Here is a 27,598-nt window from a genome sequence, read left to right on the forward strand (position 1 = left end):
GCACCACGTGACGCCGGCGTGGGCAGAAGGGGGCGGGGCGAGCGGCTCCGCGCGGCGGGTCACGTGAGCAGGGAGCGAAGATGGCGGCGGGCGGGCTGTGCGCGAGGTGCGGGACCGCGGCGGCCGCTCCGGTCCGGGGTCCGGTCGGGGGTTGAGGGTGGGGGCGGCCCCGGGTCCCGCTGCGTGCGGGGCCTCCTGGGCGGGGTGGGGGGCAGAGCGGGGCCCGGCGGGGCGGGGGGAGCACGGCGGGGCGGGTTAACGGCAGCGGGGCCCGCGCCGACCTGGCCCCGCCCCTCCGCGCGCGCAGCGAGGCCCCGCCCCTCAGTGAGGGGCCCGGCGGCACCCCCGGGGGGCTGAATTGCGTGTTAGTAACGACTTTTTAGTGATTTTGTGGAGTTTCTTTTCGTTTTTTTTTTTTTCCTTCCTCGTTGTGGAAGGTGAAACGTTCGCTAAGGTGTCGGTTTCGCGGAGCCGGGTCGCGGTTGGCGCTGCCGCCCGAGCTGTGGGAGCAGCCCCGTCCCTGAGGCGCCTCTGGAAGGGCAGGGCGCTCAGGGGCTGGTTCCACCTCTTGGGCAACTCTTTGCAAACGTAAAAATCACAATAGAGATGTGGAAGGTGTATAAGGGAGGCTGTTCTCTGAATCCCAGGTTCAGTGATCGCCTTAGACTGGTTCTGTCATTTGTCCTGAGCACGCTTTTTGACTTTTATTGTACCATTTTTATCCTCTGGAGGGTTCCTAGATATCTATTTTTTATTAAATTAGTGTCTATAAGCCCTAATGGCGACAGGAACACCACTGTTACATGTCATCGCATAAAAAGAGCTTTCCGTCCTTAGCTCTCTTGGAGCCTGTAATCAACGAACTGACAACAAACTGCGGTCTGTTTTATTCACAGAAGAGATTCAGAGGGAATGAAAAGTAGAAGGGTTGGCTGTGTGAGGCTGGTGCCCAGTTCTACAAAGACATTATTTTCTTGGTAAAACTGTGGCCTTTCGCTGCTCTGGGGGGGCTGGAGAGGCTGCACCCACAGCCGGTTGCTGAGCAAGTCATGGGGATGTTCCTTAGTTTATACACAGGGAGGTGTGCCCAGCTATCTAGGAATTAGCAGGCAGACGTTATGTTGATAGGTGTATGGGGAATAATAGATCTCATAATTTACGTGGCACCACGTGTCAGGAGTTGCAGACGACTTTCACTGCCACAGTGAGTTATTTGGGTGATGCTGTTCTAAAAATAAGTTAATGAGTGTTCTTGCTTCTGTAGATAGTCCTTGCGTGGGGAGCTGTGGTGTTTAACTCCTGATTTGGATTACGTTGCTATCAATTCAGCATTTGTCTGAGTTCCTGAGATATTCTTTTTGGCAAACATACATTTTCAGAGCAGTTGTAGGGACACTCGTTTTTGTGGGTGTGTCTGCCAGAGTCAGGATCTGATCTGTAACACCTCGTGGTGCAGACTGGCTTTTCTACAGAGCTCTCAGGAGGGGAAAAGAAGGCAAGGGTAAATATTCTGGAGACCTGCGGCAAATTATTCTACCTTATGTAAAGCTGTTGCAATTTTTCACTTTACCCAGTTTTATGCTCCACTTAGAGTGAAAGATGAAACTGTTACAGAAGAATTTGTTTGGAGGAGAGCTTCAAGTGTAACTGAATAGAATATTGCTCTATACTTTCATTAGGTTTCTTTTTATTAACCTTAAACGTCCAAGTAACAAAATCAAATCGAGCTAGTAATGTGATATAAATGTGCTGCTGCTTTGATATGGGTTTGCAAGTCTTGTCACCCTCTTTGCTTCTTTCCTGGGTCTTCCAGGACATCTAAACCGGTCAGCTAAAAACTAATGTTCCTTAAATATTTTTTCTTATATTGCAATACGATCTGCTCTGCATTAATTGCAGGTTTGAAAAGGTGTAAGCTAAATAGAAGCCTGACATCATGTTCATCATGAAAATACTGTTCACCTTTTCCCTGTGTTTACAGGAGCAGCAGAGAATTGTGGACAATTCTTCTGGGCAGATCAGCTTTAAGAGAACCAGTAAGTCCATGTCTTGCTGAGCAGGTTTGCCTGTCACTGAGTGGACTTCATGGCCAAATATAACATGTGTACATCTTTTTGAATATTAGTGAAAATGTGTTTTGCTGCTTTTCCCTTGGTGCGATTTTTGTTCCTCTGTCTCCACTACTTGTTCATTCTTCCACTCCTTATTTATAGCTGCTTCATGAACTGCCTGGAAGGGTGTGTGTGAAAAGGTGGTTCCCTTTCTGGAGTGGACACAAGTGCTGCTTTCTAGACTGGCTGGCCTGGGTTATTCATGAGCGGTACAGCCTGCGTCCTTATTTTCTGGGACGGAGCCCCTGCTTTCAAGAATTTGCCCAGAGGTTGGAAATCCAAATGTTTTCGAATCTAGTCCATTGCCTCCTATTTCCTCTCCCTTCCCGTGATTAGGCAAGTCAGTGAGCTGTCTCGTACAATACGCACCTTGAATCAGTCTGAATCATAGACGCTTGTCTTGTGTCGTTCCTGTCTCTTTGTGGTGGTGGAATTTCTTTGCTTTGCTTAAATTTGACAAATCTGATACTCCACAGTGTATGTTGAGGAATCTGTTCAGTAGTGTTTGCTTCTTTTTTTAGGCACAGATTGCAACAGAATTGAACAAGCACTGGCAGAGATTGTTAGAGGGGCTTTCATACTATAAACCGCCAAGGTATAGTAGTTGCTTGAGTTTAGATATTACCCTCTAAATGAGATTTTCTGATAAGTAGAGGAGCACGTTGAATGTTTCTCTCTGGTTACTTAAAAATAGATTTTTACTCTCTTGCATGACTTGAGATTTCAGGAACAAAGTATCAAGAGAAAGTACTTAATCCACATTTTTGGGCATGAAATACAGAGCAGAAAGAAGAGACAGCAGTTCCTGCTGTCATTACTGATGTTATGTAGCTCTTAACCCTTGTCTCTGCTGAGCTGCATGATCGTGTGCAGGTGTGCAGCCTGTGGAGAGGTGACTCCTCTTGACACTCATTTGTCACAGAAGGATATCCAGATTCCCTCATTGGAGAAGGTGGAATGAATATAGCCTGTGTTTATTATAGTAACAATTATGAAAAACGTTAAGTTTTCTCGGGTGGGGAGGTTACAGAATATTGTTGTATGAAATATGGGAAGGCCGTTGAGGAAAAAGCAAATGTTCCGTTTAAACTGATAGGACTTTGGAATTAAGACTCTTTAGTTCATTCTAAATGATTGCTGCATTTTTCGTGACTAAAATTTCTTTTTTCTTTTAGTACAACTTCCGCAGAAAAAATAAAAGCTGATAAAGATGTAGCTGCTCCGCTAAAAGAGTTGGGTCTGAGGGTCAGCAAATTTTTGGTGAGTGAAGGTGCTATTCTGATGACTTTTTTTGTCCCTGCACTTGGAAGGCATTGTTACTGGAATTCTTTTATTTAAGTAAGCTTCTTGATGTTGAATAGAGGCAAACTTAAAAATTACTTTCAGTTCAGAATAGTCTAAAGGATGTTAGAAGTACATGTTGGGGCTGTAGGTGAAGATTTTAAGAAGTGCTTAGTGACCTTGAGGTACCTCAGTTTTTCTGGTTAACACCTGCTTTTCAGAACCTGTCACCCACTTCTGGTTTTTCTTGGGTTCTTTCAAGACATCCAAAACTGCTCAGCTAAAAATTGATGTCCCTTCAATCAGCTGCCATGTTTGCAAATAGTGTCAGTTTTCCTGCAAGGTTCTCTTCCTTCAAGCCATACACTGGAACTTGGTGACTGGTGGCAGTACCTTTTTTATAATCACTGTTATGTTCTGTTTGCTGAAGTTAAACTGGCTGCGTCTGAGTGACATCAAAGCTTACGTGTTTTTCTTTAAACAGAAGTGCTGACTAAAGCAAGCATCTGCCTGATGCAAAAAATCCTTTTGGCATATTTTGGAAATTACATGTTTTGAAGAGAGGAGCTGCCCGAATATTTGGAGAGAATCATCATCTTTCATGAATTCAGTTGCTTTTTATTCGTTTCAGAGCATCTCTCTGTTTTTCAGGGTCTGGATGAAGAGCAGAGTGTGCAGCTGTTACAGTGTTATCTTCAAGAGGATTACAGAGGAACAAGGGACTCCCTGAAGGTCTGTATCTCCCACTTACATTCTACTTACTCCACATCTTTCCTTAATACCGGTAGTACCACCGTAAGGAAATGTGATCACAGATATGCAGGCTAAATTTTCTTGTACGCCTTCCTGCTCCAATCTCTCTGTGCTCCTCTATTGCAAGAACACAGGAAAGCTACAGATTTATGAAGGAGAGTGAGTGGAGATGAAGAACAAATGTGTAGTTACCAATGAGTGTTTTGGCTTTGTACTTTTGGAATCTGTCTTTCCAAAAGAAATGGAAAGAATTCAGTCTCTTTTTTTGCAAGTATGTATTTTGTCGGTAGGTATTTTCTGCAGTGAATAATTATTTATTTTGTTGTGTTTTGCTCACAGACAGTTCTTCAGGATGAAAGGCAGAGTCAGGCTCTGATGCTGAAGGTTAGTAGTTTCCATTTTTATTTTCTGTTGAAAAGATCTCTTTGGACAGAGAACCAATTTTATTTTTCCAGATCCAGGAAATCTTGGAATAATTGAAGTATTCCTTTACATAAGGAGCAGATTTTAGAAGATGCTTCTAAAATAGATGGATGTGCATAAAGATATGAACAGTGTTAATAGTTGCTACAGGAAGGAAGTTTTAGGCTTACTATCAGGGAATTTGCTGGGCAGGTGTACGCTCCCATGTTTTCCAAAGCTGATAGGTTCATGTGTTACTGTCTGAAGCGACAACTCCGAATTGGAGACTGATGATCATATCTGACACAGGAAAATAGGGATGAGCAATGAGAGATCACCTTTGAGCACTATATATTGTGGTGAAGGCCTTGGCAGTGTATGGGAGAGGAAAGTGTATGGAGTTGAGCACTATAGCAAACTGATGTGATATAACTGTATATTCACAGCTTGCTGACTATTATTACGAAGAGAGGATTTGCATTTTGCGCTGCGTCCTCCATTTACTCACTTATTTTCAGGATGAGAGGCACCCTTACACAGTGAGTACCAAACCCTCTTCCTGGCTGTCATGTCATTGAAACAACTAAATACGTAAGTTGTGTAGTAGTTGTCCACTTGTGATGGTAAAAAGCACATGTGTGTGTGTGTGAGAAGTTAATTTAATCATTTGTTTATTCAAGGCACAATACTTCCAGTGCGTCGAAAAGTTGGACAAGGAACTAGTTCCTAATTACCGGAAACAGTTTGAAGAGCTGTACAAAGCAGAAGCTCCTACATGGGAAACACATGGAAATCTCATGGTATTTTATTTCTTTCTATTTTTTATCGAATTTATAAAGTCTTTCCTTATATGTAGTGTGTCGGAAAATGCATATGTGCAGAAGCTGTTTTCTCTCTAACAGAACACACTTCTGCTCAGAAACAGAGAGAGTTGTGTGGAACGTGTTGTTCCTTGTGATAAATCCGTTGGCAGCCCTAGGCTAACAGATCCATTTATATGTGGTTGTTTGTAATCTCTTTGCATCAGCACACTCTGTATTTACAGTGGCTTTCCTTGCCATGAGTATAAACTGCTGGCTACACAAGCTGTTGAAATATTCACACTTCTCATTTTTTGACTGCTTTGACTGACCCACGAGCCTCGACATACATGGTAGGATTTTTCCTTGTGCAGACAGAACGTCAGGTTTCCCGTTGGTTTGTGCAATGCCTCCGCGAACAGTCCATGCTCCTGGAAGTCATCTTCCTCTACTATGCGTACTTTGAAATGGCACCTGAGGAGCTTTTGGCATTTGCCAAGATGTTCAAAGAACAGGGATTTGGCACTAGACAAACCAACAGACACTTGGTAGACGAGAGCATGGATCACCTGGTTGACCGTATCGGGTGAGTATCATGTATATTTGTGAGTACAGAGTGAAACGTTGTTTTCTTCAGAAAAAAAAGAATTTATAATTCTTGCTGCTGCCTCTTAAAACTTTAAAATAAAGTTTCTGACCTATTTTTTTTATTTCTTTTTCTGCTTGCAGCTACTTTAGTGCTCTTATTCTGGTGGAAGGCATGGAAATTGATTCCCTCCATGAGCGTGCTCTGGATGACAGGACGGGGGAGCACAAGTTAGCCAATACTGAGCGCATCCACCAGGTAAAGCACTGGCAGAGTAAGCCCTGGTCACGCCTAACAGTACAGAACTTACTGTTTTACCTGAGCAGTGCTTTTTAAAGGTTATGCCTGGAAGTTTCTAATTCTTGGGTTTGTTGACCAAGTGTAAGAGCTACCATCTGCATAACATTCTGGGGCAAATAAGAACAAAACTATTTCCTCTTCCACTTGTATTTTGTTGGTTATCTTGGACCTTTCTCTAAAGAAAGGTTTGTGCAAAGCAATAGGCAGTGTGAACTTTCCAGAAGGGAATGAAACAAAGGATTTGTAGTGTCAGGGTTTTTAGGACAGAGATCATCTGAGGTTACACCAACTCTAAGTCAGTAAACCGTGCAGAAAACCAGACCAAGGCTGCAAGTATATGATGTGGTCAGCTGCATGTTTGAAATAATTATCTGCAAGGGAAAGGTGACTGTTAGCAAGCAGATGCAATCAGTCGAGTATGAGCTTCTTTCAGAAGATCTCAGTTATTTTGCTTTTGTTTTGTCTCTGTGCAGGAGATGGACAATCAGCTGCTGCAGTTAGGGGATGTCTCACATCACGCTCCGGTGCTTTTGGCCTGGGCTCTGCTCCGTCACACCGTAAACCCAGAGGAGTCAGCAAACATCATCAGGAGAATGGGCAGCACCGCTATCCAGCTGAACGTTTTCCAGTATCTGACAAAGCTTCTGCGATCGCTGAGCAGCGGGGGGAAGAATGTGAGTTTCTTACAACTGTGCATGTAAGCTCTTGAAGGTTTTTAACTGCTACTGATGTAAAGGTGTGATGGGGAGTGGATGATTTTGAACCAATATCCTGTCAAACTATATCTGGTTTTAAGCAGAGTATGCAGCAAAGCAGGTTTTATCATCTTACCTTCTTTCATTGAAGATCAGAAATCAAGCTGAAATAATAATAAAAAAGCTTTTGTAAATTGAAGAACTACATCTCTTTTGAGCAGAATAGACTGCATTAAATTACATTTGTTGATTTGCCTCCGTGAGTGTACTTGCCATTGTGGATCTTGAGTATGAGATAATTTAACTCTGCACTATTCTCTGTATATGGTTTCATTAGAGAATACTGTATATGAGAATAAACTGCTTTGTAAAGCAGACTGAATACGGTTACTGTGTGCTCTGTAATTCGTAGTCTTTCCTATAATGGCCTATGTATTCTTTTTTTTCCAGTGTACAGCCAGCACAGCATGTATGTGTATTTATGGACTTCTTTCTTTTGTCCTGACGTCACTGGAATTACATACGTTGGGCAATCAGCAGGTAAGCGTTCAAGGCTCATTGCGTCTGTTACCTAATTTAAAATAACCTGTCATAACTCATGCTCATTACTTTTGTGAAATGATAATCCTGCATTTGAGACTGCAAACTTTACATGAGTTAGATCTAAAAGAGTAATTTGCTGGTTTTCCTGCTGCATTTACACAATGCAAATGTAGTAAACACATCTGCAGACTGGCTGATTAATAACAAAAGAGCATATATTGCACTTGAAGTCCTGTGGATTTGAACCTGATTGTTGATGTGTTATTTCCAAAGCAAAGGAAATACTGCACACTCCAATTCCACGTTTCAGAAATCATATAGCCCTTTGCAGACATAGGGGAGAAATTTATCCTGCCCAGTCCATTTGTGATAAGGACCATGGTTTTAGGCTGGCTGTGTGTTCTGGGTTTGGGTGTGTTGCGTGTTTCTTTCTGTTTTGACTAGAGGAATTAGTTACAGCTTGGCTGGTAAACACGGAAACTTAAATTCCAAAGATGTGGCAGAACTTGCTTGGGATGAAATTCCCCTGTGTAAAGTAACTTTTATTTTCTCCATTCTCTCTTCCTTTGAAGGATATAATTGATGCTGCCTGTGAAGTTCTGGCAGCTTCCAGCATTCCTCAGCTCTTCTGGAAGACGGTGAGTGTGTTGGCAACTTCTTTGACCTACCCTGCTTATAACTAAAACCTGATAAAAGATTCCCTTTTAGGAAAGGAACCGACTAATTGTATTTATTTAGTTAATTTCTAGGAGGGCCTGATGAACCGGTGTTCATTTGTATTTATCTTTGATTTACTTTTGCCCTTTCCTGCCTTTTAGGTACAGCCTTGGCTTTACTCTTGAAGGATACTGGAACAAGTTTTAATATAGGTGATAGTTTAAACCAGGGCTGGTGTTGCAAGGATTGAACTAACTGCTGGCAAAAGCATCATGCTTATTTTTTTGTTGTCACAGAATTAGGATGATATGAAATGCATTATAGTCTTTTCCTGCCTTATACTTGCACACTGCCTCATGCTTTAGTCTGTGCAAGGACTGGAGTGATACTTTTGTGCATGATTAATGTTAAATGTACAACTTAAAAAGGAACTGGATCCTTGTGCTCTACCAAGACCATTTTAGCATTTTTTTTTAGTAATAAGACATTTGTTTTCTGTTTGAACCATCAGGAACCCACTGCGGGTCTGGGTATTATCCTGGACAGTGTCTGTGGGATGTTTCCCCATCTACTTACTCCTCTCCTTCAGCTGCTTCAAGCCCTTGTGTCTGATAAATCTACTGCAAAAAAGGTACAGGATCTCTCTTGGTGTTTGGGAGATGAGTTATTTCAAGGCAGGGATAACATTCTGTGTGATAATACTGTGTGATTCCTTCTTTGCATTACTTGTGCTTATCTCATTTGTAATCTTAGGTGACAGATATTAAGCTTTTGTCAAAGAACAGTGGACATCGCTCCTTTTTAGTCCTGTGCTGTTGCAGGACATTTTCTTGCTTCTAGAAGACTTTTCAAGTCTAATGGCTGAAGTTTAAGATACTGCCTAGTTTTTCAGGTTGTGCTTTACTCATACGAAGTTCCTGATTCATTAGATGAGACTTGTCTGGACATGTGGGCTGTCTAATTATGTTTTGGTGTGGTTGACATATACAAAGGATATTGTCCATGTCAAGAAAACTTGCCTATTCCTGAAAATGACTTAGTTGATTAATTTTTAAGGAGGTCTGGCTCTTTGGCTGTGTTGTTGAAGCTCTCTCTGTGTGCAGGTATACAGTTTCCTGGATAAAATGTCCTTCTATATCGAACTGTACAAACATAAACCTCCTGATGTGATCTCTCATGAAGACGGCACGCTTTGGCGAAGACAGGCTGCAAAGCTCCTCTATCCTCTTGGTAAGGAAACTGTATTTAACCTTTTCTTTTTGAAATGCTTTGGGGAATTTAGTTCATTATCTGGCTTCTAACTCACAGGGAGATTTGTGACTTTATTTCACCCGCTTCTTCAATCTTTAGCACTAGGTCAGACAAATCTGCGGATACCCCAGGGAACAGTGGGCCAAGTGATGCTGGATGACCGGGCTTATTTGGTACGATGGGAATATTCCTACAGCAGCTGGACACTGTTCACCTGCGAGATTGAGATGCTGCTCCAAGTTGTATCGACAGCAGGTGAGATAGGCTGGAGTATAAAAGAGAATCAATAATTGTTGACCTGTATCAATTTGAGGTTAATAGTAGGACTGAACCGGTTTTAAAAGAGCATGGAATACTTTCCCAGAAACCTTATTTTTTAATTATTAATATAATACTGTAAAATTCACTCTAAAAGGCCCAGAGCATGTAGTGAGCTGAGATAAATTTTAGATGAGGGGAAAGTTGAGATAGATAAAATAAATGTTTTTTTGGTATGGGGAATGACCATGGGGATGTGTGGTAAGATTTATGTGCATCGTTCCAGATTTGATTACTGTTTAAGTATGATTTCGCATTCCAGTGTTAGTTTTCTTTACCCAGATGTGATTCAACATTGCCAGAGGGTCAAGCCAATAATCGATTTGGTTCATAAAGTCATCAGCACTGACGTATCGATAGCGGATTGCCTTCTGCCAATCACGTCGCGAATCTACATGCTCCTGCAGAGGTAAGTCACCAACTGGCATCAGGTCACTAACAGTGGACATACCTGAGAACATATAATGAGCTGGAAGAATGGCTGATTACTCATTTTGCCAAGAGCTTTGCAAGAACTGTGTCTCAGTGCTTGAACTCCCCAAGACTGGTGTCCAGTTCTCAAAACTGTTCTGGCTACACGCAGTTTAATGCTTTGGTGCAGCAGAATGGCCCCTCTTCCGCTTCCTTCCTGAATGTTGTGCAATTTTATCCATTTAAAGGCATTTTTTGTTGGTAGTTCTGTTTACATGAAAGGGGAATAGAGCATATCATTAGCGCATTAACTTCCAGGTGTTAAAACAGTTGTACTTATTAACACTCCTCTCAGTGTTAACTGCCTGGGAGTTGATGTTCTGCTGCGTAGTGAGTGCTCGCTGTGACCGTCTGCTGTCTTGCCAGCCTTGCCTCTTCCAGTAAATTGATGTGACTCATGTGTGAGGGGGAGGTTGCAAGTCTAGACTGAAAGTGCAGACTCTGGTGTCTGTATTTACCTGCTGAGCTTTTATACTCGTGTACTTCAGTGAGAGAGAAGCTTTTATGATCAAAACAGCAGTATATAGGCCAGACAGACCACAGATGGCAATGCTTTTTATGCATAATATTTGTTTTTCTAGGCTAACAACTGTAATCTCTCCCCCTGTGGATGTTATTGCTTCTTGTGTCAATTGTTTGACGGTACTGGCTGCTCGGATGCCAGCCAAGGTGAGGAAACGACCTGGGTTTGCTGGATTTGAGAACTAGCAGATGTGTATATGTCAATGAGACGGAATATCTGTACTTCTTCTCTTGCAGGTTTGGACTGACCTTCACCACACAGGGTTCTTACCGTTTGTTGCCAATCCAGTGTCCAGCATGAATCACATGATTAGGTATTCATCATCCCCCAGCTTCCTTTTTTTTAATTATTTGCCTAACCTATTCATAACCTGCCACAAGAACTTTTTGCCAGTGTGAAATCTGTGCATCTGACCTCTCTCACTCACGTCAGAGTCCTGCTATTCATATAAGAAACCCTCTTGCTCACTTCACAGCGCAGAGGGAATGAATGCTGGGGGTTATGGAAACCTGTTAATGAGCATAGAACAGCCTCAAGGCGAGTACAGTGTTACAGTCTCCTTCCTGAACTTGATCACGACTCTTGTCCGGGTGAGTGTTTCTGGAATGCTCTGCGTGTCAAGTACCTGTAGGCTGTTACGATAGGAAAGTGAAATCCAGCCGTGTCTGAGATCCTGCGCAACAGGTCTCTATGAGTAATCATAGGTTGACCCTCCCTTCTGTGCCACTGGTTGTGCTTTCTCTGTAGTCTGATTCTTTCAAAAAAACATTTTGGTTCATCCGATCTACAAAAGAGTGGAAGTCTCATGTAAATTTAAGTCCCCATGCTCGATAGTTTTCTTTAAAGACATAAGACATACCTTCCTGCAAATGGTTTCTTGTCCTTTTACCCAGAAGGGGGCAATAACATTTCTCTTTCTCCTAGGGACAACTTGGTAGCACCCAGAGCCAAGGACTTGTCCCTTGCATTGTGTTTGTCCTGAAGGAGATGTTACCAAATTACCACAAATGGCGTTATAACTCTCATGGAGTGAGAGAGAAAATTGGTAAGGATGTTGAGAGGGGGGAAGAAGAAGGAGGAGGGTTAAAAAGGATCATCTCTCTTCTCAGAGAAGATGTGTGAATTTTTACTTCTTTTTTATCATACCTTTTCTAGCAGCCATTTGGGATTTGCGTTGTATGTCTAGATAGATGCTGTGATTTGTTTCAAAATAGTAGAAGCTGGGCGACAGATCTTCTTGAACTGAGCAGTCCGTTTCATCTCTTTCAGGATGCCTTATTCTGCAGCTGATCCATGCTATACTGAATTTATGCCCCGAAATGGATCCCTGCAGCAGGTAAGACAGGTGATGGATTTCAGATCTGCGCTAGCCTGGCTCACAGTGCAGGAGGGCCCTGTTGCTATTTTTTTGTTTCAGTTTTTGAATGTAAATGACTAGGAATGAACTGGCATGGTTGTGCAGTGCTGGTTTCTGCTCTTTTCAGTGTTACTGAGTATAGGAAAGGGATAAGATTAGGGACCTTGTTTTTTAGAACACCTGGTGAAGAAAAACAGTAAATAGGTTTCCTGGGACTGACTGCCACCCACTTTCCTATTTGATGTATGCACCCTGAAGAAAGTAGAAGGGAGAATAAAGTAGGGGTGAGTGGGGATGTAGAAATGAAGAGGTTGCTTTGCGGTAGTTTTCTAAGTGTGAGGTGAGAAAATACCGCAAGTGCTCCTAGTGCTGACGTGCTGTGCCGTGGTGTCTGCAGCAATGCCCCCAGCCTGCAGTCCTTGTGCGTCTTCAGCCTGGCCAACACGGAGGCCGGACAAGCTGTCATCAACATCATGAGCATCGGCGTGGACACTATCGATATGGTGATGGCCTCCCAGTCCAGCAGGTGAGCGCTGCGTTTCCTTTCGGTAGTGTGAGGAAAGAAGCAAATGATAATATTTGAAATGGAGCTTTAACTGATTGCGTTTAACAGGGGATCAACATAACCGCTCACCATGACAGCCCGACTTGCGTGTTCTGGGCAAACAAGCTCTGTTTGTTCCAGATCTGTATATCATCTTTGTTGTATGCTAACCATTTCATACTCTTGTTTTAATTTTATATTTCTAAATGGCACTTGGAGCATGCCGGTGGGTGTAAATGTGTTCAATTGTTTAACATTTGCTAGCATTTACATTTTTTCATAAAGAATTAACTTGAGCTCATTTATGAATCTTGAACTCAAGGTTGAATGACTAAATTAGAAGTGAGAGGATTATAGCCAGTGTTAGAAGTTCTGTGTCTTCAGGTATCAGCAGAGTTTAAGTCAAGCTATGCTCATGAATAAATTGTAATAAAGCTTGAACTGTGATTTTGGAAGTGCTAGGGCTCATCAGATGGTTCTCAAGGCAGCTTGAAGTACTCTGGAAGAACTGAGGATGTCTTCAGTGTTGAGCGCCTTAACTTCCCTGTGTGGCTCCCTGAAGGCCAGAATGTTTATCTGATAAGGAAAATATTAGGAAAATACCAGACTTAGAGCCAGTTTTATCTCTTCATCCAGTTTTCACTGTAATTTCTGAGAGATTGGTTCTGTAAATGTTTCTCCCTCTGTCTTACTACATTTTAAATCCTGGTATGCTAAAGAGGGGGAAGAAGTGACAATAGGCTGTCAGGCTTTTTCTTGGTTTTGTTTGATGCTGAGAGAGAACTCAGGGCTGGGTAGACTTTTTTGCGGATATATGTGGGTTTGTATTTCACCACTGTTACATGGTGACGTGACAGTCTGAGTAAAAATGTCTTATAATCCCCGATTGACAGAATATCTAATTTCCTTTTTGAATGTTGTGCAAATGATAAATGTTGGTTTTCAACACAGTTACTTACTTTGGTTCCTTTTTGGAAACACAGTGATGAGTCACAAGGCCAAGGTCAGCTGCTGATCCAGACCGTTAAGCTGGCATTCTCGGTTACCAATAATGTCATCCGGTTGAAACCCCCCTCCAGCGTGGTGTCCCCATTAGAACAGGCGCTCACTCAGCATGGTATGTATTTCTCCACAGGGCCAGCCTGGGAAGCTGTGTTTTTTGTTATTTGTAAATAATCATTGTGTGTCTCATTACAAACAGTAGTAAAGATTTCAGGGTTCCAAGAAGTGATTTCTAGTGCTGGGAGAAGAGCTGTTCTCCCTCCTCTAAGGGATTCTTCTCCTCTGGGACAGCTTCTTAAGTATTAAGCGAACGTGGCTGCTTGCTTGCTGCTTTGTAATGAGCTGCGTGCAGTTACAGAACACAGTAAATCAGCTGCCATTCGTACCTCTGCCTTGTTATTCTGGAAGACTGGCCTAGTTTTCACCTTCTGCTATGGAAATCATTATTTTGTAAATAGTTACATCCTATTGCTCTTTTCTTCTCTTTGATTTTAATTGCATTCTCTCCAGGTGCTCATGGAAACAATCTTATTGCGGTCTTGGCCAAATACATCTACCACAAGCATGACCCGGCGCTTCCACGCCTGGCCATCCAGCTGCTCAAACGACTGGCTACGGTAAGATGACACTCACAACTCTCTGCTTCTCTCATGATTGATTCCACCACAAATTCTTTCAAGATAATTGCTTCAGGCTTTTTTGTATTAAGAAGCTTAATGCAAGTCAGTTGAAGGCAATGTGGACTGGAAGCTCTAAGCATGTTAAAAATCACATAGAAGACCCTTAGTTTTTTAAAATAGTCCTTTGCTGTTGCAGAAGTTGCTCAGCATCTGACGAGGTTTCACATGAGTGGGATGTTTTCTGCAATGTATTTGTACCTCCAGTTGATCTCTTTCGGCTTTTCGACTGACTTTCTTAAGTCACACTCTAAAATACATTTCCTAGACCACCTTAGCTGGAACTTTTACATCTTACCGAGAAGAGGATCCTTTTTAAGTTTTTATTGGGAGCTTTCATTTTTGCCTTTTAGATTTACTCTTTTTCACTACTACACTTCTGAGAATGTGTTGGCAGTTTTATTAAAGCATGTAAGTCCAGCTCTGGATTTGGCTATTACAAGAAACATTATTTCAAAACTGGTTTTGTTTTTCCCAGTTTTGTTATAACCCTTGAGAAATAGATGAGGGATAGAGCAGAATTGCCAAAGAGAAGAATTTGGATCACTTTGCAGGTTGCTTCTCACTTAATGACAACAACTTACATTTGAGTTCCCTCAACATCCGTTTGTAGATCCAATATCAGATATTTTCCAGTTTCAATTTGAAATGCAAATCACCTTTTATATAGAGAAGCAGCGTTCTGTAGGGTTTGGTTCTTCCTGCTTGTGATGTTTCTTGCGCTTTGCAGGTTGCTCCCATGTCTGTTTACGCCTGCCTCGGTAGCGACGCTGCCGCCATCCGCGACGCCTTCCTCACCCGCCTGCAGAGCAGGATTGAGGACATGCGGATTAAGGTCATGATCCTGGAGTTCCTCACGGTTGCGGTGGAGACACAACCTGGGCTCATTGAGCTGTTCCTGAACTTGGAAGTGAAGGATGGCAGTGACGGGTCAAAGGTAGAACAGCAGAAATTTGCTCAAGGGCTCACTAGTCTCTTATTGCAGCATTCACAGCAGTCTTATGGCACTAGTCTCTAAAATGAGGTAGCTCTTACACGTGACCTGAAGCGCTCAATGGAGAGATAAATGCAGCTGGTACTTGCAGTTAGTGGATGTGCTGCTATCCCACTTTCACTTCTCCCTATAACCAAACAGAAACTTTCCCAATGTTTCCAAGGCAGATACGGAGTTAACGTAAGAACATCCACTGGCTCAGACCAGAGATCCCTGTGACCCACTCTCTTGCCTCTGACAGTAGCCAGACAGTGAGAAGGCTGAAGATTTCAGCTTCCAGATGTACAGTGGACACTATCAATTTTCCAGCATACACCCTCTGGTGCTTTGCAGTGCAAGATCTTGTACGTTGGGACCTTTTGAATGCACTTGGTTCTACCAAATCTTAGCTTAGTTCAATTTTTATTCACCTAAAAATGTATTTTTTTCTCTCCTGTGTTATGACTACATTCCTTGTAGTTATATACATGATATATATATATATATATGATATATATATAAATACATGATAGCATCATGATTTGTCTGTGTATTGTTCAAGTGGAATCAAACACATTCTGCCTTACTAGATGCCTACGTAGTGGTTCTGTGGTGATGTAAACTCTCTTCTTTCCTTTTGCTTTAGGAATTCAGCTTAGGGGAGTGGAGTTGCCTCCAAGTAGTCTTGGAGCTGATAGACTCCAAACAACAGGAGAGGTACTGGTGCCCTCCCCTCCTGCATCGTGCTGCCATCGCCTTCCTGCACGCGCTGTGGCAGGACCGTCGAGATAGCGCCATGCTGGTTCTGAGGACAAAGTGAGTTGTTTTTCCACAACGCATTTTCCTTCCTTTTTTCCCAAAACACTTTTTCTTTGGTTCATCAGCCTTTCCAGGGACATTTGCATCCTAGTCTTTGTGTGCTCTGCTAAGGGTGTGCAGTGTGTGGGCTTCGAATGTGGTCTGTTGGGAAAGAAGATGAGAACTGTGCTTGTTCAGAAACAAGTATGTTTCACTCTGTTACTTTTATACAAAGCTAGATAAGCTTGTATTTACCCAAACATATTTTCTATGAAATTTGGAACAGTCAAAAGGCATGTGGGTTGGGGGAGATAATTGATTTTACTTCTGTATATGTGTTTTAGGCCAAAGTTCTGGGAAAATCTAACCAATCCCCTCTTTGGGACCCTTCCTCCGCCTTCAGAATCGTCAGAGGTGAGTTACATCCAAACAAAATGAAGGTAGTTACGTACTTCGCAGATAGGGTTTCTAAGTGACGTAGGTGGCTCTTCCCTCTGCTTGCAGTCTTCGGAAGTATCATCTAGTGGTTTGAACACAGGCAAGAGATGAAGTCAATGCTTTCTGGCTTTGCAGAGACTGTACAGCCATGAACTCTCTGTTGAAATTCTCTGCTCTTTGTTCACATATGAAACAAAACTGGATGTCACCCAGCATTTGTGGTAACATACTGGGGAAGGTATGCTGTCCATAGGGCAGCCATACTGTACCTTGGGTGCTGTTTGGTAAAATAAGCTTTTAATTTTTTTTGGCATAGTTCAGGCTGACCAGTATCACGGAGGAATTGATTAGGTTCTTGTTATTCTTCCTTTCTGTGGGAGTTTTCCCCTGCACTATGAAAGTCCTGTGCTGCTTTGCACACAGCATCCTCCCCTTATTATCACCAGTCTATGGTCAAATGACATAACTATTGCTATTGTGGGAGAAACAAGGGTCCTGCAACACTGAAGTATCAGTTACTGCAAGGGTATGGGAAGGGATAAATCAGAATTGAGCTCACCCTGCAGGGCTACGTGCTCAGATTTTGCTTTTTTTGTGTCTTTATAGCTCAGTGTCTTGGATACCTGTGCCTTAATCATGAAAATCATCTGTTTGGAGATCTACTATGTTGTCAAGTGAGTCTCTGGTAGTCTTTAATTCATCCTTGTACTTTTTAATTATCTAAACCGTGTCTGTTAAATCTTGATAGACCGCGCAGGCTTTTAGAGACAAAGTACATGTAATTTTGTGAAAATGTGGGAGGAATGGTGATTTAGAAAGAAATTGCAAACATGCATTTCTTGCAATCACCAATTGCACAAGAAGATGTTACAGTCTTTCTGCAGCCCGTAGATGAGAATGTTAGTATTTTCCTTGTATCCTGGAAGGAGAATATACAGTATTTATTAAAACAAAATGTGAACTAAGCTAAGTACACCTACCCTAGTGACTGCTGAATAACATATTAGTAAGTTTCTCCCACTCATTTTGTTTTCCTGAACATAACTGCCATTTAATGTGTTGAAAAGTCAGGATTAACTAAGATCTCCGCTTAAATGAAAAGTAAATTGTAGATTTTCTTCAGGGATCCTGTTTTTCCTTCACACTTGATGCAAAAAGTGGGATTCCCTGCACAGGTCTAGTATGTGGAATAACCTTCACTTGCAAGCTGTGTCCTTGGCTTTCCTACCTGAATCTCAGAAGAAGTATGTTTTCTGACCAAAGAATAAATGAAGATAACTCTTCCTCTTGCTTTGGTCAGGGGCTCACTGGATCAGTCCCTGAAAGACACGCTGAAGAATTTCTCCACCAAAAAGCGCTTTGCCTACTGGTCAGAATACGTGAAGTTACTGGCGTATCACGTGGCAGAGACCGAGGGGAGCAGCTGCGCCTCCGTCACTGAGTATCAAATGCTCATCTCAGCCTGGAGGATGCTGCTGATAATCTCTACGAGCCATGTAAGAGCTGCCTCTCGTCTTTCATGTTAATCTGAAATTAACGTTTTGAATAATCCGGTGTCAAGCTTCTCAGGGCCAGCTGAGCCATAATGAAGAATTCACTGTTTTTTCTTTCAATTTTGCTGTATATAAGTTTACAACACCAGTTGGCATGAACATGGTACAAGAGGTTAAGAGTGGTGGCATTTTACTGTTTGATCAAAATGAGCACATTGTCTGTCTGAGCAGGGGAGGGAGGTAGTAAAATCATTTTTATAGCAATTTTAAGTAATTCTGGAATCCTGAAGAGGTTTTGCTGAGTCAAGTGAGGCAGGGATGCACCATTAGGGAAATGAGTCACTGCCAACGTTTTGTCAACTTAGTGTAATACTTCAGGGATTTCTATAAACCTCTATCACTCAGCAGCTATAAAAGTTAGTGAATTCTTAAAGTAACAAAGCAGTGGACTGATGTTAGACTGTTAGGAACGTGCATCTTTTGTTGTGCTTGACTGATCTCTGTCTTTGTGGATCTTAGGCAGAAATAATGCACCTGACTGATTCTGCAGTTCATCAGCAGTTGTTTCTGGATGTGCTAAACGGGACCAAGGTTTTGGTAGGTGCTATTTCTAGTTCTGTTTCTGCAGCTCTTTGTCATCATAGGTTTTTTAGATGCTGTGACATTCTTAAGTATTCCTGCATGTAACTATTGCAACTCTAACCCTTGCAGTATTTCTTTTTAGCTTCTAGTTCCCATGTCAGTGTCCTGTCTGCAGCTGGGCTCTATGCTGTGCACCCTCCTCCTCATCCTGCTCAAACAGTGGAAGAGGTAGGTATTTTATCTGGATAATTACTAGTCACTGCTAAATAGAAAAACTTGGGAGGTTATGTTTAAGTGATTTGCTCCAGTGAGATTCCCTTAGTGATCTGGGGAGGAAACCGAAACCTTATCACAAAATTCTCTTTGGGGAGGGCAAATGTCTGTAGGCTGTTGCTGAAATCTCTTGTAGTGATACTTTTATGGTTTGGCTTCCTGCTTGCTTGTGGAAAGTGTATCAAAAAAGCTTTTGTGATAGTCAGTGCTGCATTTTCACTGTACTGTGGAATGTCTGGAGTGAGATCCGGGTGGTGACTTAAACTTTACTTAAAACAACTGCTTTTATTTGTGTGGATTGTATGACTTATGATCCACACAGCTCAGTCAAGCCAATATATTTACTGAGGGATCTTGTCTAATCTGAAGAGCTCTCCCTTTTTGTTGTCAGCAAGTTGGGTTCTGTGGATAAAATCATAAACTCCTTGACGCAGATTCTGGAGGGAGTGCTACAGGCAGATCAGCAGATGATGGAGAAAACCAAAGCCAAAGTGTTCTCAGCTCTTATCACTGTGCTGCAAATGAAGGAGATGAAAGGTGAGGTGGTGTGTGTACAAGTGTCAAGAGCAGGGCTGCCAGGGCTGAATATTCCCTAATGTTCTAAAGATAAAAATGCTTTTGGTGTCAGTAGTAGTACAGGATGCTGAATATAGTCACCAGCCTGTGGGGCTTCTCTGCTTTTTTTACCTGTTTTAGCTAGTTTTAGAAAAATGTGAGGTTCGTCATTCATAGTGTGTCTATGTCTTCCCTTCTCTTGTCTTTCCCCAACAATAACCTCTGTGTTTGAACAGTTTGACAGAGACAAGATGGGGTTGCCATGTGTTTTCGAAAATAGCTCAGCAGGTGTGGGAGGGACACCCTGGTGACACCATCTCACAGTCACACTAGAGCTTGGATTCTGACATGAATTTCTAGTTTGAGATAAAAAAAGACCCAAACACAAGCAGGTTGTCTGAGGGGGCATTTTGTTACAAACCAGAGAAACTAATCTGGTCGTTACTGTTGGCACTTGTGAGGCATCTTACATTGCAGCGGCACTTGGAGACGCTCGGTGGAATCTGGGCACGATTTCTCTGTACAACACATACAAAGGCAACCGTGGTGTTGAGATATGTATCAGTTTCCCTTTCGATGTTCTTCTGCCGCTGCCTGGGCCCTATGAACCTATATATTTTAGAAAATAGGAAGTAGAGGGTTGGGTTATTTTTAAATGCTTTTCTTTACCGTTCAGTTTGAGTTTCCAGTCATGCTGGTACAAGGTGCTGTGATTTATCATCATGGTTTTGATAAGAATGTAGTATTTATAGGGACTCACAAACATAGACTGTACCCAATTTGCATGGGGCAGTTCAGCAGCCTGGAAAACTGGGTAGGAAATGCTGTAGTGAGCAATTATGGAATAATCTGTCCATAGTAGTGCTTGATTTGTGCCTTGAAATGTCATGAGTTTGTGTGACTTCTCAGTAAAACCACGTATTTTTGTTATCCAGATGACCTTCTAATGCCTTATTACATCTTCCTAGACTTAACCATGTCATTTAGTCACAGTTCCTCACATTCTGTTTTGTATGTTTTTAAATGAAAACAGAATAAATCCTAACTCCAAGAAACATGCCCCAGTGACGTTATTGGTTAAACTGGACACCTGAGTACATGGATCGTGTGTTAACGGTTTGTTCTGTGTGTGCCACAGTGAACGAGATTCCCCAGTACTCGCAGCTGGTGCTGAGCGTGTGTGAAACACTCCAGGATGAGGTCATTGCGCTTTTTGATCAGACGCGACACAGCCTGACCCTGGGAGATGCTACAGATGACAAGGACAGCATGGAGACAGATGATGCCTCCCGAGTGAAACACAAAGACCAGCGAGATGGGGTGAGGGACCTGTTCATCTGCTTCATTCTTCTCTCTAGTCAAAGGTTCCATGTATGTTTGGAACAACTTCCACTTGCAGCCTGTTGCCTTCAAAAGAAGTTTCAGCAGTTTCTGTTTCAGAGTTACTCCTTGTTGCTCTGGCACACATCAATCTGGGAAATTGGCCATTGCTGCCAGCCTTACAGATCTGTCCTAAAAATTGTTGTCACGATTGCTAATACAGCCAGGAAGCGTGCAGAGTGTAATGTGAGGGATACCAGGTGCCTTAATTTATGATTCTGAGAATGATTGAACTTTAGGTTGTGTTAGTAAATGCCTTCAGGATTTTCTTGGTACCTGTGTCAAGCCTACACCTTGTTCTCTTGTCCCTGCAGGTGTGTGTTCTGGGTCTGCATCTGGCCAAAGAGCTCTGTGAAGTTGATGAAGATGGAGACTACTGGCTACAGGTGACCAGGAAAGTCCCTGTGCTTCCCACTATCTTTGCCGCACTGGAGATCAGCCTGAGAGTTAAACAAAACCTTCACTTCACAGAGGCCTCATTACATTTACTGCTGACCTTAGCGAGGACTCAACAGGTGAGAGATGCGGAGAAATGAGAGCATATAGCTATACATTTTTAATAGGAACTGTCTATCTTATTATTCTGCCTGCAATGCAGCTGAACAATGATCTGTAGATAAAGGATTGTTTTTTAAAGGCTGGCGAGCCGCAGGTCCTGTGCGTACGCCTGCTTAGTTTTCCTCATTCTTCTCGATAATGGGATGTCTTAGATGGAAGAGCTGAGCCAAACCTGTAATTTAGAGCAGGCACTTTCACCAAATGTATTCTTCTGCAATGCAAATTATCCCCTCCTAGTTAAAACAGCATTTAAGTGTCGGAACCTGCTTTTTCATTAGTTGCAATAAAGCGTTATTTATCTATTAGAAATTCAACTTGTGTGGGGCTTGAGGTGAAGGCAGGGTCGTTCCAAAGCCAGCCCTTTTCAAAGGTTTTGTATGTACCAAACCAGGGGATAATTGAAATGGAATTCATAGTACAGTTATGCAGGTCAGATTTTACTGGAAGAACAGTGTTGCTTTTCTTGATATTAATTCTTTAACAACATAGACATGTGTGTGGATGGAAGTTCTCTAAAAGGGTGGTGACAGTGCAAAGGACCGAAATATCTAATGCAAAATCAATCTCTTTAGTCTCAGAGAGGAGAGAGATGTGCCCATTTTAACAGTGGCTCATTCTGTGTCTTGCAGGGAGCAGCCGCAGTGGCTGGAGCTGGTGTCACAGAGAGTGTCTGCCTGCCCCTCTTGAGCGTGTACCAGCTCAGCACTAACGGAGCCATCCAGGTGGGCGCTGCGTCCTTTTGGGTGGGAACGTGCCAGGAGCACGTGCCATGTCCTGCCCTGGGGCTGTGGTTGAGCAGAGCACTCCCATCTGGGGGGACAGCAGCCACCCCTGGGGACTGGAGACTTCCCACGCAGGGTGGAGGGTTTGTGGCATGTGCCATACTGGGCAGCGGCATAAATAGGTGATTTATTTTTGTATCTGATTTGTTCAGACATCCGCTTCATCTCGAAAGTCGTTGGATGCCCCCTCTTGGCCCGGGGTCTATCGTCTCTCCATGTCGCTGATGGAACGCCTTCTTAAAACGCTGAGATACAACTTCCTGACGGAAGCATTGGACTTTGTTGGTGTCCATCAAGAGAGGATTCTTCAGGTGTGTCGTGTACTTCCCTGCGATGGTTCCTTGGCTTCTGTGTTGCAACAGGCGTGGAAACGTCAGGAAGTGCAGAAACATTGAGAAGAGGCTCCTGCTTGAGAAAGATTTACATTAGAAATAATTCCCTTGTGGGGAAAGAAGGAAAGAATATGCAAGCTGTGCAGTGGGGCAGGGATGACTGTTACGATACTTGTTAGAGCTGGGCAGACACCATCTGTTCATCCTGTTCACTCTTGGAGTTGTAACTTTGCTACAGGTGTTTGATGTGCCTGCTTAACCCAGCAGCAGAAGTGAGTTTGATGGGAACCCACTTTGTGGTTGTCTGCTCAGGAAATAGAAGTATGAGAGCCGTCTTGGAGGTGGCTTCGGCTCAGCCTTGCTCCAGTAACAACAATGCTGCGGTCAGGGTGCAGTCCCCACTCAGGTCAGCGAGCTCTCATGTCCTGCAGTGCTGAAATACCTGCACTGGCTGGATTGTGTCAGTGCAGATGGGCTGAAGAGTCCCGTTTGCACACAGGTGCTGAACTCTGTTTGTAGCATGTTCCCTGGACAAACAGCTGCCTTCTGTACGGCAGCACAGCTCGTGAAGTGCATCGACCTCTGACTAAGAATCAAAAGTTGTTTGGGTCTGACCCACGTGCTGTGCGGCTGCCTTCATCAATGCATTTTCAGTCCCTAAGGGCAGGTCCTCTGCAGCTTCAGCTTTTTCTTCTAAGGGAGGGAGTGGGATTTTAGTGATTTAACAGTCATTGCCCTGATTTTCTTCTCTCTCCAGTGCCTGAATGCAGTACGGACAGTACAGAGCTTGGCCTGTCTGGAAGAGGCCGATCACACTGTTGGTTTCATTCTTCAGCTCTCAAATTTCACCAAGGAGTGGCATTTCCACCTGCCACAGCTTATGAGGGACATGCAGGTAAGAATCCAGTTATTACTGTGGATAATACATTGCCTTGGAGCGCAGGGACGTGGATGTGTTAATAGAAAATGGTACTGTATCACCTTTTTATTATTGCTCTTTTAATAGGAACTACTTCTGAGCTCATTTAAATGTCTGTGCTGTCAGTACCTTGTCTGAATTGACTGAGGAAAAATAATTGTTGGGGACAGAGAGAAGATAGATAGCTTAGAAAAATAACTTGAGGAATTCAATGTCTTATTCTCAGTTTTCCACGTTATTTATTTCAGGTGAATCTGTGTTACCTATGTCAGGCCTGCACCTCCCTCCTGCACAGCCGCAAAATGCTCCAGCACTACCTGCAGGTGAGGATGGGGACCCTGAACCAAACCGTGAGGTCAGAGCGTTGCACGCCCACGCTCCCTCTTAAAAGGCAAATATTACTCAATACGCAGGCTCTTGGATGTTGAATTGTCGGTAATCCTCCCGGTGATTGATGGCAACCATCAACAGTTAGGATTTGCATTTCTCCACAGCAAAAAAATGTGCAAAGAGTAGTCTGGACTCCCAAATTCCTGGCCTGTGTAAAGCCGGTCCTAGAGAAACAGCAGCCTGCGTTTGAATGGTGCTGTTTTCACTTTATAACTGCCCACTCTGCAGCACGAAGGCTGTGTTGCTGTAGTACTCTGCAGTGCCATTAATTAAGCCGCTGTTGACCTGCTGTCCTTGATCTGATTGAATTTGTTCAAAAGAGATAGCTCTTGTTCTTGGGGAATCCTTAAATTCATGAGGTGGAGATGACGCATTGCTCCTGATGTGTTGTTTCATCATGGCTAAGGCTCAGTGTGTTGATTAGAGGTTATTTTTCTGGCATGTGGAATCTAAATAGCCTCTGCAGCTGCCTCCCTGCAATGCAGCGCTTCCCCCGCTGCAAACCAACTGTGACAGACTTTGGGTGCCTTATTTCCTCATTCCTTTTATTCGTAGCATCTTTTTTTCCCTCAAAGTATTAATCTTAGTGCAAAATAATCATGTGTGCGTTCAAGACGTTCTTTTTTTCTTTCCCCACAGACAAAAAATGGCGATTCCCTTCCATCAAGCGTGACTCCACGAGTGCAGCGTAACCCCCAAGCCTCCTCCAAACACCCCGGTCCTGAGTCGGAGGCAGCGGAGCAGAAGGCGCTGCTCACGGTGCAGTACAGCCTCTTGAAAATCCTCAGCAAGTCTCTTGCCGCCCTGCGCCACTTCACCCCCGATGTCTGCCAGATCCTCCTGGATCAGGTAGGGAGAGAGGAGAGATGCTGCTCCCTGCGGGGGGCGGTTTCTGGTATTTCAAGTGCAGTTCTGGGGGTGTTTAGCAGGGCACAGTCTGTCCTGCTTGAGACAGTGACTGCACAGAGCGGGAAGGCAGGACACAAGGAATTCCCCGTAGGAGTCAGGGAGTGCTGGGTGTGAAATGATGGCTGGGCTGAGCTTTGTGCAGTCTGCACAATGCTGTGTACGTGTAACCTTACTGGAGCAGACTAAACCCAGCTGGGTTTGTATCCTCAGTGTGCCGCCCTGCAGAAGTGACACCCTCTTGTTATCCTCCTGTGTCGGTGTGACCAGTGGCTGGTCTCCAGGTTCAGAGAAGGAAGGTTTAATCCTTGATTCCGGCAATGTCCTGCTGCTGACTTTTAGACAGTTAAAATCCTTTTCCTGTGCCTGTGTGCCTGGGTGTTTGAAAACAACCTGGCAACAGTCATTACTTTTGCTTGCCGCTTGGTGGCAAGCTGTGCGGCTTGGGAGTTGAGAAGGTTCATTCATGTGAGAAGAGCCATGTAGTCTGCTTGTGCAGGATCGCACAGAGCACTCTCTGCTGCTCTGTCTGTACGCCTGGGATTTGGGAAATGATCTCAGTGCTTCTAGTTCTCCATACAAAAAGTGTGATACGGGGACTAGGTGTTCCTGTTACTATGACAACAGCACACTCATGGCCTCACTCCTCTTTCTGCTTCTCCACAGTCGCTGGACCTTGCTGAGTACAACTTGCTCTTCGTTTTGAGTTTCACCACACCAGCCTTTGACTCGGATGTCGCACCTTCCTTTGGGACCCTCCTTGCCACAGTCAACGTGGCCCTTAACATGCTGGGAGAGGTAACAGCCGTTCCTATGGTGGGGAGGTCACAACAGCTGGTGATCTCAGAGCACTCGTTCGGCTGATACTTTGAAGAGTGCAAGTGTTTCCTCTTTTCTATCTCCTATCTCTAATGCCTTTTTTCCTTTTAAGCTGGATAAGAAGAAGGAACCTTTCCCTCAGGCTGCAGGGCTGAATACGCAAGAGGGAACCAAAACCCTCAAGTAAGTTTCCAGCTGTTGTGGCTGAGGAGCAGAACCTCATGCTCCTCGGCTCAGAGCTGAGCTCCAGAGCTGCTCACTCTGAGTCCAGGGGGTTCAGGTGGCCCAGCAGAAGCTCCCCAAAGCAAGCAGGGATTTTTTGGGGGAGGGTGTGTGAAGCCATCACATCAACCTTTGAAGATGTAGGTAGAGCGTTGTTTGATACGTATTTACCAAGACTTTTAAATCGAACATCCCTGATGGCTAACAGGGGTTTCTGCTCTGCATACCACAGCTTTTGGGTATCGCTGCTTGAGTAGAATGTGAACGGTAACAGTGTTCCCTCCTGCACACCCTGTGTGAAGCCTTTCTCAGAGTCTTTGACCTTGCAACTAGAGCGTGCTGACCTTTTTGGCTCCTGCTCATCTCCGTTTCTTTGCACAGGTCTCTGCTCATGTTTACAATGGAAAACTGTTTCTACCTGCTCATCTCCCAGGCTGTTCGGTACTTGAGAGACCCAGCTGTGCATCCCCGTGACAAGCAGCGGATGAAGCAGGAGCTCAGCTCTGAGCTGGTAAGCAGCTTGTACCGTCCTGCCTCGCTCTGCGCGGTAAACGTGTCTTGTGGGAGAAGGCTGTTTGTCTTTGGCTGCCATGGAGCCATTCCCCAGCGTGAGCCAACAGCTGTAGGAACCCTGGGCTGCACAAACCGGTGCCTGTTCCTGCACCACCTGCGCCTTTTGGGGGGAGGTGGAGGGGCGCGTGTTTGGAAGCAGCTCACTCGTTCCCTGCTTCTCATTTCAGAGTACGCTGCTCTCCAGCCTGTCTCGTTACTTCCGCCGCGGTGGCCCCTCTTCACCGGCCAGCGGGGTTCTTCCCTCTCCCCAAGGAAAATCTGCCTCCAAGCTGGGTCCAGAGGGGCAGGAGCCTTTGTTTCAGCTCGTGCAGGCCTTTGTCCGGCACGTGCAGAGATAGATCCTGTGCGGCCCCTGCCTCCCTTTCCAGGACTTGCAGCAGAACGATTCACGAGCACCCCAGGAGGCAGCACCTTTGCAGAGCTGGTAGCGGGAGGGAGGCCGGTGTGGGCAGGGCTGCAAACGAGCTGTGGTGGCAGCAGCGCGATCCCCTTCAACTCTTGCAACTCAAGTAGCAGCGTGAACGAAAGGAAAGCCGAGAGCGGCTGTTTGGTGGTCAGCCCGCGTGCGCAGCCCACCCGCTCCATCTGCCGGCGCGTCCCGGCTGGGTTCTAGTGCTGAACACTCAAAACCTTTATTTTTATAGCTTGTACCTCAGCTGGGGAAGCTGTGGCTGGATGGAGAGCGACCAGCTTTCCACTGGGCGGTAACTCTGCTCTTAAGGTGCAATTTGCCTCTCCCTCACAGCCAGAGTCCAGTTAAGGCACAACCAAGGGATCAGCCAGCAATTCAGAGACCATCTTTCTACCGCTATTTTTGTACGGAATGGTTCAAGGCAAGACGGTGTATGTGTGCTCACGCCTCCCCTTCACCCTGCGGTCTGCGTGTTGTGTGTGTTTCTGAAGAGCAAAGGCCTGACTCAGCATTTGTAAATCAAAATTCCATTGCTCCAGTCTTGCAGTTTTTTGTAACTGTGCCCTATTTATACTGATATTAAAACCTTTATAGACAGCAGCTGCGTGGGTGGTTTTGTACTGGACACGGCAGCACCAGTTCTGCATTTCCCCTGTCATCGTTCTGCGGCGTCAGCTGGGCCGAAGTGCCAGCGAACAGCGATGGGAGTTGTGGCTTGTAAGCGCCAATCCAGGTACCGTTTGCAGTGACTGTAGGCAAAGGTTGATTCCCTCAGCTTCCCCACACCCACTCCCTTTCTCTTACTCTCACGCTGGGGAACTTGTAGGAGGTTTTAAATGAGCGTCACTATGAAATACTCAGGAAAGATTCTGCACACGCTGGGGTGGGCCACACGCACGGGTTACGGTGCAGCAGCGCAGGG

The 27,598-nt window shown here is 44.3% G+C and overlaps 1 protein-coding gene across 1 annotated transcript; it reads left to right on the forward strand.

Annotated features, from left to right (window-relative positions):
- Positions 1–57: 57 nt before the first annotated feature.
- NUP188 (nucleoporin 188) lies at positions 58–27,276 on the forward strand. Its single transcript, XM_082067441.1, has 44 exons — positions 58–106; positions 1,982–2,036; positions 2,633–2,706; positions 3,287–3,371; positions 4,044–4,124; positions 4,485–4,529; positions 4,994–5,086; positions 5,228–5,347; positions 5,722–5,933; positions 6,077–6,191; positions 6,707–6,907; positions 7,379–7,468; positions 8,044–8,109; positions 8,640–8,759; positions 9,232–9,358; positions 9,479–9,634; positions 9,980–10,106; positions 10,750–10,837; positions 10,928–11,004; positions 11,167–11,281; positions 11,616–11,736; positions 11,961–12,027; positions 12,446–12,574; positions 13,576–13,709; positions 14,105–14,211; positions 15,002–15,208; positions 15,891–16,060; positions 16,387–16,456; positions 17,087–17,154; positions 17,781–17,976; positions 18,493–18,570; positions 18,698–18,783; positions 19,220–19,365; positions 20,522–20,703; positions 21,078–21,278; positions 21,951–22,043; positions 22,256–22,414; positions 23,193–23,330; positions 23,603–23,677; positions 24,384–24,593; positions 25,317–25,448; positions 25,582–25,652; positions 26,073–26,202; positions 26,432–27,276. The coding sequence occupies exons 1-44, from the start codon at positions 81–83 to the stop codon at positions 26,600–26,602; spliced, it is 5,214 nt and encodes a 1,737-aa protein (XP_081923567.1). The 5' UTR covers positions 58–80; the 3' UTR covers positions 26,603–27,276.
- The last annotated feature ends 322 nt before the right edge of the window (positions 27,277–27,598 follow it).

This window comes from Streptopelia decaocto, assembly GCF_964273445.1.
Source record: "Streptopelia decaocto genome assembly, chromosome: 17".
Classification (NCBI taxonomy): Eukaryota; Metazoa; Chordata; class Aves; order Columbiformes; family Columbidae; genus Streptopelia; species Streptopelia decaocto.